This window comes from Telmatherina bonti (assembly GCF_933228915.1).
Source record: "Telmatherina bonti genome assembly, chromosome: 22".
NCBI classification, from domain to species: Eukaryota; Metazoa; Chordata; class Actinopteri; order Atheriniformes; family Telmatherinidae; genus Telmatherina; species Telmatherina bonti.
In genome coordinates, this window is record NC_136631.1 from 28,811,707 (window position 1) to 28,830,529 (window position 18,823).

Consider the following 18,823-nt stretch of genomic DNA (forward strand, 5'->3'; position numbering starts at 1 on the left):
CTCCGTGAAACGTGACATGATGGTTCACCCTGAGGTCACTTTGCGAAACATCAGATATGGATCTGATTTAGGAACACATTGTGGTCTGGGTCTGGCTCGAACCACACAGTCTGGTATGAAAATATTACTGTAAAGATTTTCTGTTCTATTCATATTTACCATGATTCATCCTGTGGACCAGACTGGACCCTCTGATTGGTCGGTTTGGCTCTGTTTCCCTGACACTGCTGTCTGGAAAGCACAGAAAGTTGGATTCTGGTCTCTGGACCGGGATCTGGGCTGAATAAATGAAGCAGCCTATGAATGATGATTGGGGGTACAAAGAGTTCATTTTGGCTTCAAACTTCAGAGGTTTGGTGTTAAACCGTCAAAGGAAACTTTAGCTAACCTGACCCAGAAAGTCTTAGACCTCTGCTATCCCAGAAACCAGTGTCAGCGTTGATACAGAGGAAACTGGGAGCACTGTTTGACTCCAGTCTGAAATCTGATTAAAAAAAAACACAGAGTCACAGGTGATGATGGTGAAGAAGGTTTATTCACATAAATTTTAATAAGTTTCATTCTAGTCTGAAATGTTGCTATAACAGAGCACGTTGTGGACCCAAAGATTCACAGACTGTTCTGCAATAATCCAATCATAAACTGGACTCAGAGACCCACAACTCCATCCAGAAACTGGTCTTCAGAAATGTGAAAGAATTTTCATTATAATTCCGTGTTTTAATAAACAACAAACGTCAAATACTAAGGAAAAAAGAGGCTTGTGCCTGTCAGAGTCTGATGTGTCCGGCAGTGTTTGAACGCAGCACGGTGGTCTCAGACAGACAGACGGAGGATCTCAGACATACAGAGCTCCTCTTTCTGGATCAGAGTCAGGTTCTGAGTCGGAACCGGGATGAACACGCAGGAGACCAACGTGGACCTGAAGGATGCTGGATGCGCGGATCTGGGTCCAGATGCTGAGATGAAGGACGAGAAGGATCCAGACCAGGTCGCTGCGGAAGCGGATGCTCCTGAGGCCGATGCGGGTGAGGCGGACCTGGACCAGGAGGAGCAGGAGAAGCAGCCGATGACCGCAGGAGGAGGAGGAGCAGGAGTCGCTGCGGATGCTCCGTGTACAGGCGGCGAGGAGGCCAAAAATGGCTCCGTGAAGCTGAAGATTCTGGAGGATGAGGAGACGAAATTCACCGGTCTGAACAAGGAGGAGCTGCTGAGGGTCGCAGGGAGTCCGGGGTGAGGAGGACACGCTGTACTCAGCCCACAGCATCAGCGTTTTTCTGTATATTTCCCCCTATTTTCTTGCATAATTTACATGTCTAATGTAAGATAACACCAACAACATGAAGCTGTTTCCATAGAAAACACAGACTATTCAGTTTAAAATGAAGACTGGTATAATTTAAAGAATACAATTAAAAGATTAAATTAAATGGTTGCTGCTATTATTTTACTATACATCCATTTGTGCTGTTTTATAGCAAACAGACATGTAGGTTCATGTTAAAAAGGCGGACTCAGCAGGAAAAATGATTATTCCAACTAAAGTCTATTTCCCCTAACAATTAAAATAAAAAACAAATGAAGCAAAGGATCATAACTGTATTTTAATGATCGGGTTTTACTGGAATTTTATTGTTATTCCTTCATTTTCAGGAATCACATGAATATATCCAGATAAAATAAAAGAAAGAAAGCGCAATCTGAAATCTGATCCCTCGTCACTCCTCATGTAATTCCTGGTAATCGTCCACCATTAAAAGCATATCTCATTTAAACTGGTTTGAGTTTCACCCACACCGCTTTAAACATCCAGACCAAGCTGACTTGGAAATGATGGTTTGAGATGGTTTCTCCTCTCATCCTCCTCAGGATGCAGCAGCTACAGAAGTCAAAATGGAAGCAGGAACAGCTTTAAAGCTACACACTGGTTATTAGTCTGCTGGACATTAATATCAAAATGGTGAAAAGATATGTAATCAGACAGTTATGGAGAACACACCCATCTGGCGTTTCCTGTGCAGAAGGCAGTTCAGAGGATAACTATTCATCAATAGACAAGAGGGGAAAGGCGTGGTGTTAATTTAAAGAAGCGAGTAATATAACAGCTGCTTGTGTCCTGGCAACTCTTAACATTGGACTGGATGCTCAAAATGTATCTATCCTGTAACCTAAAAGCAGATCTGTTCACGCAGCGCTAACCCATCCTCATGCTGATGACGTGTTTGGGTTGTTCATCCAGAGCAGCTGCACAGGAGGCCATCTCTGTGGCTGTGTACACACCCACACCTCTGAGGGTCTTCATCTGAGTGCTTTATTTTAAAGCTGAGGTCTCTGGGACACCTGAGGGTCTGACATTTTCAGGTTTTCTGTTTTTCAGCTGGGTGAGGACCCGCTGGACGCTCCTGCTGGTGTTCTGGCTGGGCTGGTTGGGCATGCTGGTGGGGGCCGTCCTCATCGTCCTGCAGGCTCCTCGCTGCAGAGAGCTGCCCCAGACCAACTGGTGGAACGAAGGGCCCCTGTACCAGATCGGAAACATCCAGGCCTTCACAGACATGCAAAACCTGAGGGGTGAGGTCCCCATCATCCATCATCCATCCATTATCCATCATCCATCATCCATCCATCATCCATCCATCCATTCATCATCCATCCATCATCCATAATCCATCATCTATCCATCCATTCATCCATCCATCTTCCATCCATCATCCATAATCCATCATCCATCCATCCATCCATCCATTCATGATCCATCATCCATCCATCCATCATCCATCCATCTTCCATAATCCATCATCCATCCATCCATCCATCCATCAATCATCCATCATCCATCATCTACCATCCATCATCCCTCCATCCATCATCCATCCATTCATCATCCATCATCTATCCATCCATTCATCCATCCATCCATCCATCCATCCATCCATCCATCCATCATCCATCATGCCTCCATCCATCATCCATAATCCATCATCTATCCATCCATTCATCCATCCATCCATCATCCATCCATCTTCCATAATCCATCATCTATCCATCCATTCATCCATCCATCCATCATCCATAATCCATCATTCATCCATCCATCCATCCATCATCCATTCATCCATCATCCATCCATCTATCTATTCATCCATCCATCCATCCCCCCATCCATTCATCCATCATCCATAATCCATCATCTATCCATCCATTCATCCATCCATCCATCCATCCATCCATCCATCCATCCATCATCCATCATGCCTCCATCCATCATCCATAATCCATCATCTATCCATCCATTCATCCATCCATCATCATCCATCCATCTTCCATAATCCATCATCTATCCATCCATTCATCCATTCATCCATCATCCATAATCCATCATCCATCCATCCATTCATCCATCCATCCATCCATCCATCATCCATTCATCCATCATCCATCCATCTATCTATTCATCCATCCATCCATCCCCCCATCCATCCATCCATCATCCATAATCCATCATCTATCCATCCATTCATCCATCCATCCATCCATCCATCCATCCATCCATCCATCATCCATCATGCCTCCATCCATCATCCATAATCCATCATCTATCCATCCATTCATCCATCCATCATCATCCATCCATCTTCCATAATCCATCATCTATCCATCCATTCATCCATCCATCCATCATCCATAATCCATCATCCATCCATCCATTCATCCATCCATCCATCCATTCATCCATCAATCATCCATCATCCATCCATCTATCTCTTCATCCATCCATCCCCCATCCATTCATCCATCATCCATCCATCTATCTATTCATCCATCCATCAATCCATCCATTCATCCATCAATCATCCATAATCCTTCATCCATCCATCATCCATCATCCATCCATCATCCATAATCCATCATCCATCCATCTATCATCCATCAATCCATCCACCAATTCACCTATCCATCCATCTATCCATCCATTCATCCATGAATCATCCATAATCCATCATCCATCCATCATCCATAATCCATCATTCATCCATCAATCCATCCATTCATCCATCCATCCATCCATCCATACATCATCCGTCCATCCATTCATCCATCAATCATCCATCATCCATCATGCCTCCATCCATCATTCATCATCCATCCATCCATCCACCAATTCATCTATTCATTCATCCATACATCCATCCATACAGCAATCATCCATCCATCATCCATCCATCCATCCCTCCATCATCCATCCATAATCCATCTGTCATCTATCATCCATCATCCATCCATCCATCCAACCCTCCATCATCCATCCATCATCCATCTGTCATCTATCATCCATCATCCATCCATCCATTCATCCATCAATCATCCATCATCCATCATGCATCCATCCATCATCCATCATCCATCCATCCCTCCATCATCCATCCATCATCCATCTGTCATCTATCATCCATCATCCATCCATCCATCCATTCATCCATCATTAATTCATAATCCATCATCCATCATCCATACATCATCCATAATCCATCATACATCCATCCATCCATCCATCCGTCCATCCATTCATCCATCCATCCATCAATCCTTCATCTGTCCATCCATTCATCCATCAATCATCCATCATCCATCATGCATCCATCCATCATCCATCATCCATCCATCCATCCATCCATCCATCTGTCATCCATCATCCATCACCCATCCATCCATCCATCCATCCATCTGTCATCCATCATCCATCACCCATCCATCCATCCATCCATCCATCCATCCATCCATCATCCATCCACCGCATCCAATCATCCATCCATCCATCCATTCCTCCGCCCATCCATCATCCATCCATTAATCCATCCATCCTCCATCCAGAGTTTTATGTGGTTTTACCTGACCATGCAGCAGGAACACACACTGTGTTCCAGACATGAAACATTTTTGTCAAACCGGGAAGTCGGACAGACCAACTTCCCGACTTGAATCGGGGAGATTTCTGAAAATTCTGCCAGACTCTAGGAAGTTTATGAATTATACAAAACAAACATGGTTTTTGGAGAATTTTTTTTTAACTTATAAATAAATTAAACAAAGGGAAACAAACTGAAAAAAACTGAGAAGAATTAAAGATTTTTTAAATAAAAGTAAGAATAGTAACAATTTGGAATATTAAAAAATTAGAATGAAACTTTTATTAAAACAAACTAAATGTAATTTAATATGAAATATACAAAACTGATAAAGAAAACATGAAAGGTATAAAATAGATTATTACAAATATCACAATCATAGCTGACTTAAAAGAATAAAAGCCAGTACCAGCTGAGACTGGTCAATAAATCATGATTTATCTGTTTTACATGGGACAGGTCTGGAACAGAAGATCAACAGTCTGTCTAAGCTGAAGGTCAAAGGTTTGGTTATTGGACCGATCCACGTGGCTCCACCTGATGAAGCCATGAGCCTGAGGTTTGAGGAGATTTCACCGGAGGTGGGGAACCTGGAGCAGTTTAAAGGGTTCATCCAGGCAGCTCACAGGAAAGGTGAGGAATGCTCAGACAGAAAGAACAGCACCAAACTTTCAGATCCAGACCAGCGATGGTCCTCCAGACGCAAACATTCTGCACGTATTTCTGTGAGACTCTTTCATCTGATTCTGCATCTCAATAGGTTTCTGCATTTTCATGACACATTTTGATAGCTTTAAGTCTGAGTTTATTTTCTCATCACCCTCATGGTTTTATGCTGAATGTGTTTCTAAGGGGGTAGAACATCCCTCATCATTTGTGTATGTTTATTAATTCCTCATTTCATCCATATATCCATCCATCCATTTTTTGCTGCTTATCCGGGGTCGGGTCGCAGGGACAGCAGCCTAAGCAAGGAAGCCCAGACTTCCCTCTCCCAGCCACATTTGCCAACTCTGCGTGGGGATCCCGAGGCGTTCCCAGGCCAGCCGAGAGATATAATCCCTCCAGCATGTCCTGGGTCTTCCCCAGGGTGCCTGGAACACCTCACCAGGGAGGTCCAGGAGGCTTCCTGACCAGATGCCCGAGCCACCTCAGCTGGTTCCTCTCAATGCGGAGGAGCAGCGGCTGTACTCTGATCTCCTCCCGGATGACCAAGCTCCTCACCCTATCTCTAAGGGAAAGCCCGGCCACCCTGAGGAAACTCATTTCAGCCGCCTGTATACGAGATCTCGTTCTTTCAGTCACGACCCACAGCTCATGATCATAGGTTAGGGTAGGAATAGTAGATTGACTGGTAAATTGAGAGCGTCGCCTTCTGGCTCAGCTCCTTCTTCACCACGACAGACCGGCGCAGAGTCTGCATTACTGCAGACGCCGCACCGATCCGTCTGTGTGGTGGAATTATGCGTATAGTGTAGTTTTAATATGTTACTCATTTATTAAGTTATATTAAGATATATATTCTGCATAGTTAGAGTAGTTCAGTAAGCTTGCTTTAGTAGATTCATGCATAAAACTAAGTCTTCTGTTCAAGGCCTGTTTCAGCTTTGACTGTTGTTATCTCCAAGCTAGCAGTTGTTTTGACTAGTGCTGCCAGGCAAGGGTTGTTTGTGTATGCTTAAAGAACACTGTAGCACTCTGAGCAGGGGCAGAGCTCTCGAGACCTCTCGCCCGCAACATCTGTACATGGCCAATACATTGAACAGAAAACAGTTGATTTATAGATTTATTTCTCATCGGATAAATCCCACAACAATTTGGTGTCAGAAGTGGGATCCCATGTGTTTCTGCCGGGACCGGACTGAGGGGCAGGCTGCTGGAATCCAAATAGATTCATCTTCAAACCTCGAATAGGCCTTAAGAGTGACGAGGGCCACAGTCAACTGTTTCGGTCGATCACGAAGGGATCTCAACCCACATGTGGGTTTATCTGGTGAGAAGTATATTTTTCCAAATTATAATTTGATTGAATGTGGTTTTTGATATAATATTATAGACTGAGTGATTCTTAATGGTAATCGAACTGAAACAGTTTTGTTTATAAAATTGTCGACTGTTTTCATAATAATGGTGGTTGTGCTCCTTTTCCCCAGGACTGACTTTGACAATAAATAAAAATAAAGCAAAAATAAAACAAAAACAGAGATATGTATGACATGGGTCCTTTTCATTGACAGGTACCAATCTCTGGCTTTAAGGACGAAGAACATAGAACAACCACGGTTTTTAGCCGGTAAACAATGTGACTTAGCTTTAGCCCACTTACCTCCGTTAGCTGGGTAGCTCCCGTTATCTCGGGGTTAGCTCGGTTAGCTTTTAGCTACAGAAAGCTCAGAGTTTGCTCAATGTCCATCATCCGCCATGACGCTCACAGCCCCCGTCTCAACTCCACCTCTTTGCCCATATTTGTGTTTTCCGGGCGAGACGACGCGCATGACGCTGCCAACATGGTGACAGTAGGTACCGCCCACCGAGCTTCAATTCAGCTCTTCAGAAACCTATGGGTGACGTCACGGAGACTCCGTCCATCTCTTTATACAGTCTGTGGTTCTAACAGGTAGACGCGCCGTCTTGTATTTCCCTGCTAGCACTCTGAGGAGCACCTGTGCGGTCTACTCTGTCATTATGATACCTGTGCCATGTGTGTGCTCCAGTTCTTTGGATGGCATGGTGATCGGTGGACCGGTTACCAGTGGTGTTTTTCTGATTCCACTTCTGCGTCTACCTGTGGGACCGTTTTTTCCTAAACTGGGACTGACTGGTCTCTTTCCTCCTACGTGGATAATGGGAATTGTCGCAGGTGGTCTCGTGTGTTGAAATTAGACCTGACTAAGGCTACTTTGGTGTTCATGTCTAACACTACCTCTGAACCCCTTTTGTCGCATCCTCCTCCTAGTCGATATCGGGGTGGTACTTTTAATAACTCCTGTTGTCATGTGAGGTCATTTGTGTATGTTCCGGGCCCTCGCCGGGACCCGTTAGAAGATTTTTCTCTTTGCAGTGATGTCGTGTTGTCGCCTCGTAGCTTGGCTGAGTCCTATGCGGATTTCCCCATTTTAGGTCTTTTCCCGGGTCCTAAGTCTGAACTGAGTAAGGTGTTGGTTGTGTGTAATGGTGAAATGGAAGTGGATAATTACTTGATTCATGTGCTCCTTTCCGGATTCTGGTTTTGTTGGGGTTTTGGACCGTGCTTGGTGTGACAGTGTGTATGCTGTTAATTTTCTGTGGCCTGCGCCGGCCTTTGGTGGTGGTACGGTGGTCTGGTTCTTAGGGGCGTGCTGCCATCAAAGTGGGCTGGTATATGTGCCTCTGTCACCCTTCTCTTGCCTACAGCTGTCTTCCTGGGTTTCCCATCTGCCCCCTTATCCGGTCACTCGGTCCAGGCACTCTGTTCATCCTGATGACTCAGCTGCTTCTGCCTACGTCAACGCTATTGGGGTTCCATTGCAGTACTTGCTGCCCTTTTTGTTCTGTGTTTGCTGTGTCGTCCTGTGTATCAGAGCCTTGTTGGTTAGGCTGATTGACTCTGCCTTACGATGTCGCATTCCTCAGCTTGTTTATTACTCTCTTCCTGCTTCGGATCTCCCTCTTTTTGATCCTTTTTCCTTCTTTTTTGATGGTGATGGCTTTTCTGATTCTGACTCTGACACGTGAGTGTTTTTACTTTCAGGATGTTTTATGACGGATGTTCTTCAACCCTGCCGGGAGTGACCATTCTGATGTTTTAGTTTCCTGTATCTCTTTGGGGAGTTAGTGTTATTTTATGGGTTTGTTTTGTTGCTTTGTTATGTTCATGAATTGTGATTCTTTGTGTTGATTGTGTTGATCCTGAAAGGATCAAAAGGGGGGAATGTGGTGGAATTATGCGTATAGTGTAGTTTTAATATGTTACTCATTTATTAAGTTATATTAAGATATATATTCTGCATAGTTAGAGTAGTTCAGTAAGCTTGCTTTAGTAGATTCATGCATAAAACTAAGTGTTCTGTTCAAGGCCTGTTTCAGCTTTGACTGTTGTTATCTCCAAGCTAGCAGTTGTTTTGACTAGTGCTGCCAGGCAAGGGTTGTTTGTGTATGCTTAAAGAACACTGTAGCACTCTGAGCAGGGGCAGAGCTCTCGAGACCTCTCGCCCGCAACATCTGTACATGGCCAATACATTGAACAGAAAACAGTTGATTTATAGGTTTATTTCTCATTGGATAAATTCCATGACAGTCTGTCAATCTCACGCTCCATCCTTCCCTCACTCGTGAACAAGACCCCAAGATTTTTTTTTTTTTCAAAATAAACCTGTCCTGTCCAGCATCTCAGCATACAGAACAGCAATCTGCGTGCCATATTTTTGCCAAACGGATTTGCTCTGTGAAGGGAGACATCTCATGTATATAGCTGCCCTTGATAATCTGAATATTTTTATTATTATGATAATTATTTTATTTTATTTATTTATTTATTTATTTTTTCCTTTTTTCATTTTGCAATCATCGTCAGTCTTGATATGGCCGAGCTGGACCTGGCAGGGGAAGAGGAAAAAAGAGGAAATGAAAGGAGAAAAAGAGAGAGAGAAAAGAAAGGCGTGTCTAAGCTGCTAAAGTTACAGTATTTGCAAAACAATATAAAGTACTGACAAAAATACAACAAGACATAAGTAAGATAGTGACAATATTCAAAAACAGACAAAAAAATGAAAAATATAAGTAAAAAAAAAAAGAATTAATAAAATAACAATTACAATACCAACTGTTATTAAACATACCTACAGAGAGTCATCAGCAACATTTAGTAGTAAGCAGATGGGAAGATGAGCGCTTTGATATTTAAACTCCTCCACTTGAGGCAGGACCTGACTCCTGACCCGGAGAGGACAATCCACCCTATTCTGGCTGAGGACCGGGGTCTCAGATTTGGAGGTGCTGATTCTCATCCCTTGTCTGCAAATTGCCAAGCGAGAGCTGGAGATCACAACCAGATGAAGCCAACAGGACCATCTCCAAAAAGGAGAGACCCAATCCTAAGGCCACCAAACTGGATACCCTCAACCATCACTCCTCCAGGTCTTACTGGCATTGCCCACATGAGCATTGAAGTCCCCCAGCAGAACAATGGAGTCCCCAGAGGGACTACCCTCCAACACCCTTTCAGAAAGGGTGGGTACTTTGAACTGCTGTTGGGTGCATAAGCACAGACAACAGTCAGGACCCATCCCCCCACTCGAAGGCGGAGGGAAACTACCCTTTTGTCCACCGGGGTAAACCCCAATGTACAGGCACCCAGCCGTGGGGCAATGAAATACCAACCCCTACTCGGCACCTCAGGTAGCAACTCCAGAGTAGAAGAAGTTCCAGCCCTTCTCAAGGGTACTGGTTCCAGAGCCCAAGCCATGCGTCGAGGTGAGTCCAACTATATCTAGTCGGAACCGCTCAATCTCGTGCACAAGCTCAGGCTCATTCCCAGCCAAAGAGGTCGCTGAGCGGCACTTCGTCTGGTCCCTCCTCTAGATACCTGTTTGCCATGGGTGACCCTACCAAGGACATAAAGCCCCAGACAACATCGCTACTAGCTTCTTCAGGACACTCAAACCCCTCCACCACAATAAATTAGCGGCTCAGGGAGGGGAAGTTTTATTGATGCAGCAGATTAGAACACAGGTGGAAAACTCCAGTCCTCGAGGGCCAATATCCTACAAGTTTTCGTTGTCTCCATGCTCCAACACACCTGACTGAGATTTATAAACAGGTTTACAAGAAGCTGCTGGATCCATTTGATTTGAATCATCTGTGTTGGCAAAAGGAAACCGCAAAAACCTGTCGGAGACCAGCCCTTGAGGACTGAAGTTAGACACCCCTGGATTAGAAGTTCTGTCTATTATCAAACAGAAGTGAAAATGTAAAGATCTTGTTTATATTACATCTGATATTAAATACAATTTTCTCTCTGAAACTTTTTTTCATGAAGAAACCAGTGTTGTAACAACTGAATTCTATCCCATCTGTAGGCCTTTCTGTGGTTTTGGATCTGACTCCAAACTACCAGGGGTCGTCTGGACCCTGGTTCTCCAGCAGCAGTGTGACCAACGTTGCAGAGAGACTGGAGGTGAGAAATAAAGTTGATGAAACAAAGTGTTTGTGAAGTGGGTCATAACGGTGAGCTGCTCCTGCATTTGACCTGACATGGCTGCTAAACCTGCCACTTAGTTGTTTTAGCATCTCTCCTAAAAAAATGTAGTTTTATGATTTTTATATTCCCATGGATCTTCAGAAAACCCAACAGGTGCACCTATTTATGCACTATCAGTTTTATATAAAACATATCATCACAAGTTTTAGTCACACCTTTTTTCCTCCACACGAGCATCTGGCTAAGGCTGGGGTTAACCGTGTCTGTCAGGAAATAACAGCTTTATCAATAAAAATAATGTTAATCAGAAAATGTTGCAGAAAGATTTTTGACTAGACTGAAAAGCCTGTTACATACTCCACGAGAAGCCAGAACTTTTTTCTTGTTCTCGAGGCTTGCGAGAAGAAAATGACGTCATTTTGTTTTTGCGGACGTGTTTGAGGACAGTTCTTGAACTTTTTTCTTGCGGAGCTCCGACAAGTATCGTGTGATTGGTCGGACATTGGAGGTGGGCGTGGTTAACACGGAGAAAACATGAAGCGGAGTTGCTGCTTCCTTGTGTTTGCTGTTGCAGGTAAAACGGATTGTTTTGATAAAACAGCTTATCAAGGTGGTGAGAAAGTACGAACATTTTTACATGTAGCATTAAAACACTCGGACCCAGCCGCGTGCACAGCCCGTCCTGCCGCGGATGAAGTTGTTCATTAAATATTAAACTAGAAAAGCACGCAGAGAGCGGAAACCTCCACCAAGCACAATGTTAAAGAAACCTTTTAAAACATCCCTGGATCCAAACGGTGATCCTGACCACCACCAAAATTTAATCAGTTCTACATTTTTACATTTGCAACAACTCTTGAAATATTTATAAAAATCCGTCCGTAACCTTTTAAGTTATCTTGACCAAAAAGACGCCGGGGAAAACAACCTCCTCGGCGGAGGTAACAACCAGGTTCGCCCTTAAAAGCAGTGATCCCTCCCCGCTGCAGACGTGCTTCTCGTGGAGTATATATGGACATGCCGAACAAGGCATTTTTTCTTGTTCTTGCAGCCTCGAGAACAAGAACTCAGTTCTTGCTTCTCGTGGAGGATGGAACAGGCTTGTCATCAGTTTGCAGTTGTGCAATGCTGGAAGAAGTCAGGTGTGTCTCCGTGTGTCCTCAGTCCGCCCTAGTTTTCTGGCTGAACGAAGGTATCGACGGCATCCAGCTGTCGGGTGTGGAGTACGTGGCCAGCCTGGTTCCATCCCAGTGGAACGACATCCGAGCCATCATCCAGAACCGGACGGACAAGTACCCCACAACAAGGTCAGAACCAGAAGCAGCAGATTCCCTAAACGTAACTTTTTCCAGCTAAACACACCATTCAGGAGTATTTCCTGTTCAATGGTGATGGTGATGATGAGGACGAAGATGACGATGATGATGTGGATGATGATGATGGAGATGAAGATGGTGATGGAGATGATGATGATGGTGATGATGAGGACAACGATGACTATGACAACGACAACGACGATGATAATGAAGAGATAGAGATGGAAATGATGATGACGATGATTATGATGGAGATGGAGATGATGCTGGTGATCATAATGATGATGATGATGATGGTGATTATAATGATAATGATGAAGATGGGATTATGGTGATCATAATGATGATGGTTATTATAAGGATGATGATGATGGAGATGGTGATTATAATGATGATGATGGTGATTATAAGCATGATGAAGATGATGGTGATGATGATGATGGTTATGATGATGATGATGATGATAAAGATGGAGATGATGGTGATTATAATGATGATGATGATAAAACCAACAGTAGGGAGGTCAAACTTACCACATCAGTGCTGTTATTTCAGTCGCGGGGCTTTAGCTGCTCCATCATGCGGCAGAGAATCTTTTCTGTGACATAAAGGGAAGTTTGTTAAACATGAGTGGAAATCCACCTTCCTGTAGCATTTCCAGCTCAGTCTGGGTCCCAGCAGGAAGTCTTTCTTACCTTACTTCACCGTGGAAAGTGAGACACTACAAGTAAACAAACAGGCGCTTATTTATTAGTTTCAGCAGCTGGTAATGTCATCACACAACATAATAATATTGCCAATAATTTAATCATTTTGGCCATTTTAAATGTAACTAGAACCAGCTAGTATTAAAATAATAGCAAATGTGAATGCCCATTTATTGAACTATGCTGAATGATTGAAATGAAATTGCATAAGTATAAGAAACTGGAAAAAAAAAAGCACAACTAACATTTTTTCTCATTGCCCCACATCAGGATTTGAACCCATGCACTCCTGTATTGAAGCACACTGACTTACTCACTACACCACTTGTACTCTTAGTTGTACCTTGGAAAAAGCGTTAAAATATTTTCCAATTGCCTTTTTTTCCACTTCCAGTAGGATGTAATTAGCGGGATTGCAAAAACATGTGTGAGGTTGATCTAAACGCCAGTAAAGATGTGACAGACTTTATTGTTTAATGTGAAAAACTTTTTTTTAATGTGTTTAAGATTTATCAAAGTGTTGCAGGGAGCATTGTTGGAACAAATCCTTCATATTTAACTGTGACATTTGCAAATAACTTTCTTTGCTCCTTGAAGTGTGCAGCTGAGACCACTAGTTCACATTGAGCAGCCTGCAGAACTGCACACCATCACACAAGCAACAGCCGACAAACTACAATGGAGAAAAATGTTAAATGCTGCATTTGAACCAGTGCCTTGTATGTGTAACTGTGTACCGGTGCACAAAATGGACCAATCGCTGAGCTGACTTCCGTTTTGTCCAATCACTGGAGAGGATTTTAACATCTGGCAAAAATGTGGTTTTATGTTTACATATGCAGATCGGGGCTGCACGGTGGCGCAGTGGTTAGCACTGTGGCCTCACAGTGGCCTTTCTGTGTGGAGTTTGCATGTTCTCCCCATGTATGCGTGGGTTCTCTCCAGGTACTCCAGCTTCCTCCCACCATCCAAAGACATGCATGATAGGTTAATTGGTCTCTCTAAATTGCCCCTAGGAGTGAGTGTGAGCATGAGTGTGGTTGTTCATCTCTCTGTGTGTGGCCCTGCAATGGACTGGCAAGCTGTCCAGGGTGTACCCTGCCTGTTGCCCAAAGCCAGCTGGGATAGGCTCCAGCTTCCCCACAACCCTGAATTGGAATAAGCAGTTTGGAAAATGAATGAATGAATATGCAGATTGGGAACACACAGCTTAAAGTTTACATGCAGCTTTCATGATGGATAAAAGTTTTTTACAGATTAGATTCAGGATATCTATCACATCACAAATCAGAAAATGATGTCAGCAACCAGAATAATCTAGATTTTCCCATGTTTTTGTGAAGAAATGATGAATCAGGCTGTGAATGTGATATTGAAAAGAGCTTCACCAGAAGCTTTAATAATGCAGACAGGAGCGAAACTGGAAGCCTTTCCGCACATTTTTATGATAAAACACTATTTACAGACATCAGATACAATCAAACAAATCGTCATTGCAGCCATTTGTAAAAAAAAAAAAAAAAAAACAACCAAAAAACAAAAAACACTGATTCTTCTTCTTTCTCTCACTTTTTTTCTCAGTGTGAGCTTTAAGGGGTTAAAATGTCGCCCGACTCTTTTTACAGGCAGTTTGATTATTGTGCTGCTTTTGGTTTGGGGTTGTGTTGTCCTGACAGGTTCAGTTTAGGTTTGGTTTTGTATTTTATTTTGTGGGTACTTTTCTCTTGTGTATGGTTTCCTGTTTTGCTTCCTGCTCGTGAGCTCACCTGGTTTGATCTTTTGCTTCCGTTCACCTGTTCCCCCCGGTGTGTTTGGTTTTCAGTTTCCTTTGTCCATCGTGTTCTTCCATCCTGTCTTCTGTTCAGTCTCTGTACGTTGCTGGATTAAATCCAGCTGCCTCTCCATCCTGCATTTGGGTTTTCACATCTCTCAAGCCTTGAGAAGAAAAAATTTGTCTCTTTTTTCTGAAAGTCCTGGAAACGCCATCTTTAAACCAAAATGGCCAACTTCCTGTTGATTGTACAGCATATGGGTTCAGATTGTCTGTCTTAGTATGTGAAATATGAAATAAATGGCATCAACTTGTCTTCAGCTTCAAAATGTCACATTTCATCATCTCTTTGGAGGGGTCGAAGCTGAATGAGTTTGTGGAGACTCAGCTTCACTAAACTGGGAGAATAATAGCCAGGTGCATTTGGACAGGCCTCCACACAGCCGAGACGTTTAGGGTGCAGGAGAAACAGCGTGATGTGGGCTCGCTGGCGACTCCTCAGCTGATGTCACATCTCCACCCCGTGAAGGAAGTAAATGTGTAAATCTGGTTTTTCAGAGTCCTCATCGGTGTGACAGACAGCTCCTCAGCTGAAAATGTGTCTGACCTCCTCACCTCAACTGGAGTTGACCTGCTCATCTCCAGGGTCCTCTCTTCTGCTGACGCTGATGCCACTGAGCGCGCTCAAACCATCCAAAGCTTGTATTCTTCTCACAGCCAGACCAGGCTGGCCTGGAGCCTGGGAGGGCGGGATGAGGGTCACATGGCTTCACTGGTGAGCCAGGCTCTGGTCAAGCTGCACCAGCTGCTACTCATGACGCTGCCTGGGACCCCCGTCTTTAGTTACGGCGATGAGATTGGCCTTGTGGACGAGGTGAGACGTGTCCACAGTAGGTTTTAACATCTCAGCATCTGATCCAGAATAGATCTGAAACTGTTTGTGTTTCTGCTTTTTCATCTCCATTAAAGGGCACCAAGTTTCCCAAGATGCTTTGGAACTCTGACGAGGAGCTGAACGGGACTCTACAGGTAAGCTTCATCATCATCATCATCATCATTACAGTTACTGGCATAAAGCATGTTTGGAAGTTTCTCAGATAAAAATCACAAAAGCTTGAAATGCAGTAAAAGCAAAACAAATAAGCAAAAAGTTTGCAGTTTATTAGCAGCCTGACGATGATCCAGTTGAATGTTTACAACCACCCCTGACGTCCTTATGGTGCTCTAAGTGTTCCAGTTATACTCTGTATTCCTGTTGTTCCCAGATGGCACAGCCATAAAAGAAAGTGTGTCATTTAGACAACAGCTGTGTTAAAATGTGTGTTTAGTGCTTAAGGAGCTATAGCTGGCTCTGATTGGTCAGACAGATTCACATTTGAGTTGGAATTAAACCCTAAAATCCCCTTTGAGATGATACCAAAGGCAACATTGCTCAACACTGACAGTCGTCCTGTAGCCGAGTCTATGAGCAGATGAAGCAGCTGCCAGTCTGGTGGGCTTTCCGTACCAAAATATCGTCTACAGACATGGGTCTTTTCACAGATTGTACTTTTAGCCATCTTGAGTGGTAACGGCATCTGGCCTGCTGAACTGAAGCTGCAATCGGAGAGAGGCTGCTGGAGATGACAGAAACGAAGCTGAAGTTGTCACAGATTACACCTGGAGCGTTGCTGACGGAGGAAAGGATTCTGTCTTCGGCAATAGATGAATGGATGGCTCTAGTGTAGAGTTTTCTATATCATTGATGTAAATATAGACAGGTTTAGGACGAAGGATCAAACCTTAGGGACACGGGAATAGGCTGAGGAGGAAATCACTCAGCTATCTTTGAGGTAGCGAAAAGAGACAGATTTACCTGCAACGCCGGGACTCCCGAGCCTTTCAGTGAGACAACATGGATCAAAGGTCTTGGCGAACTCGATAAAACCGCTTCATGTCATTTAGAATCCAGAGCAGAAGTTGTGTCATTTTGGACTTTGAGGGTTGAACCCCAAAACCAATTCTGCAAGCTGCCACTCCTAACCAGGAGAGTCTGAGTATAGGTGTGTGACGGCTTGACCAGTCTTCAGTAAGACGTTTAAATCCCTTCCAGAGCCATCTTTCCACATTGCTTTGCCTGTGACATAACTGCGTGTTGCACATGTGGACAGATGTCCTTGGTGAGACTTGGTTGTGCAGAAGTTTCAGAGCCCGGCGGACTGCAGCAGGAAATTGGACTGATCAGGGAGAGTTCGCTCAGGTGGTCCACATGCTGCTGGTCTGATGCAGAGACCTTGTCCCTCTCTCTGTCCAGGAGGACCAGAGTTTCACTTTGTGATATTAACACTGACATCTCTTCTCTGGGTTTGCAGGAGGGGCAGGCTGAGCGTTTGTCCTGTCTGGATTTTTTCAGCACAGTCAGTGAGCTACGTGGTAAAGAGCGCTCCCTGCTGTACGGGGACTTCTTCCTCCTCTCTAACTCCTCCTCCTCCCTGGCATACCTGCGGGTCTGGGATCAGAGCCTGCGATACCTGGCTGCTTTCAACTGGGCCGCAGAGGAGGCGGTGCTGATGCTGAGCAACGCTGTGTTGCCACGGCAAGCTGTGGTCGTCCTCAGCACCAACAGCACCGTCTTGCCTAAAGACAGCAGCGTTGACCTGACAAACCTGCGACTCGGCCCGGCAGAGGCTGTTCTCATCAAGTTTTCCTCCATGGGATAGACGCAAGACAGCCCAGATGCTGGTCATCCCATTCGTCAATAGTCCAGATATAAAGGTAGTGATGATCGTCCTGCATGTAAAGGCCCATTCAGAGTAAGGGTTTCAGTAATACTGCTGGCAAATGAAAAACCATACATCCACGTAAAACAGGAAAATACATTCAGTTTCTGGTCTCTGGTGCTGATCCTATGAACCGTCATTCATATTGTTGTGCTCTAGTTTGCTAAAAGAGATGAATAATGAAACAAGCAGTTTACAGAAAAATAAAACTCCAAAAGGACTGAAGTCAAATCTCCCACTTCCACTAAACCCTGTGAACGGCGAAGGAAGATCAGCCCATATGGCATCTTTACATACAGCTGTTGTGTTTGTCTCATCAGTTCTGTGAAACAACTAAAAATAAAATAGAAATAATGGAATGACAAACAGTGCTTTATTTTCTTCCATTCAGCATGAATGAAACATCACGATGATTTCCTGTGTCGTTGAGGGCAGCTTCATGCTGAACTCTTTCATTCAAAGGGAAACCTTTTTAGTTACCAAGAATTTCTTTGTTGGACCTCCCGTGGGCTCACCATCTGCGGGAGGAGCCGTAGGGGTCGGGTGCAGTGTGAGCTGGGCGGCAGCAAGAGGCAGGGACCCTAGCGGTTGCAGAAGCTGGCTCTAGCGACGTGGAATGTCACCTCTCTGGAGGGGAAGGAGCCTGAGCTTGTGCGCGAGGTTGAGCGGTTCTGACTAGATATAGTTGGACTCACCTCGAAGCAGGGCTCTGGAACCAGTACCCTTGAGAGTGGCTGGACCTTCTTCCACTCTGGAGTTGCTCATGGTGATAGGCGCCGAGCAGGTGTGGGCATTCTCATCAGCCCCCAGCTTGGTGCCTGCACGTTGGGGTTCACCCCGGTGGATGAAAGGGTAGTTTCCCTCTGCCTTCGGGTGGGGGGACAGGTCCTGACTGTTGTCTGTGCTTATGCACTGAACAGCAGTTCAGAGTACCCACCCTTTCTGGAGTCCTTGGAGGGAGTGCTGGAGGGTGCTCCTTCTGGGGACTCCATTGTTCTGCTGGGGGACTTCAATGCTCACGTGGACAATGATAGTGAGACCTGGAGGGGAGTGATTGGGAGGCAAGCTGAAGAAGGAGTCCTATCAGGCCTTCTTGGCCTGTGGGACTCTGGAGGCAGCTGATGAGTACCGACAGGCTAAGCGGCATGCAACTTCGGCTGTCGCCAATGCAAAAACTCGGGCATGGGA

General features: G+C 44.5%; 1 protein-coding gene across 1 annotated transcript; it reads left to right on the forward strand.

Annotated features, from left to right (window-relative positions):
* Positions 1-895: 895 nt before the first annotated feature.
* slc3a2b (solute carrier family 3 member 2b) lies at positions 896-17,575 on the forward strand (the record flags this gene model as incomplete). The annotated part of the gene is made up of 8 exons (XM_079261666.1): positions 896-1,233; positions 2,378-2,568; positions 5,364-5,537; positions 10,961-11,058; positions 12,247-12,389; positions 15,435-15,750; positions 15,846-15,905; positions 17,228-17,575. 8 exons carry the CDS (start codon positions 896-898, stop codon positions 17,573-17,575), a joined length of 1,668 nt encoding a protein of 555 aa, XP_079117792.1.
* Between the last annotated feature and the right edge of the window lie 1,248 nt (positions 17,576-18,823).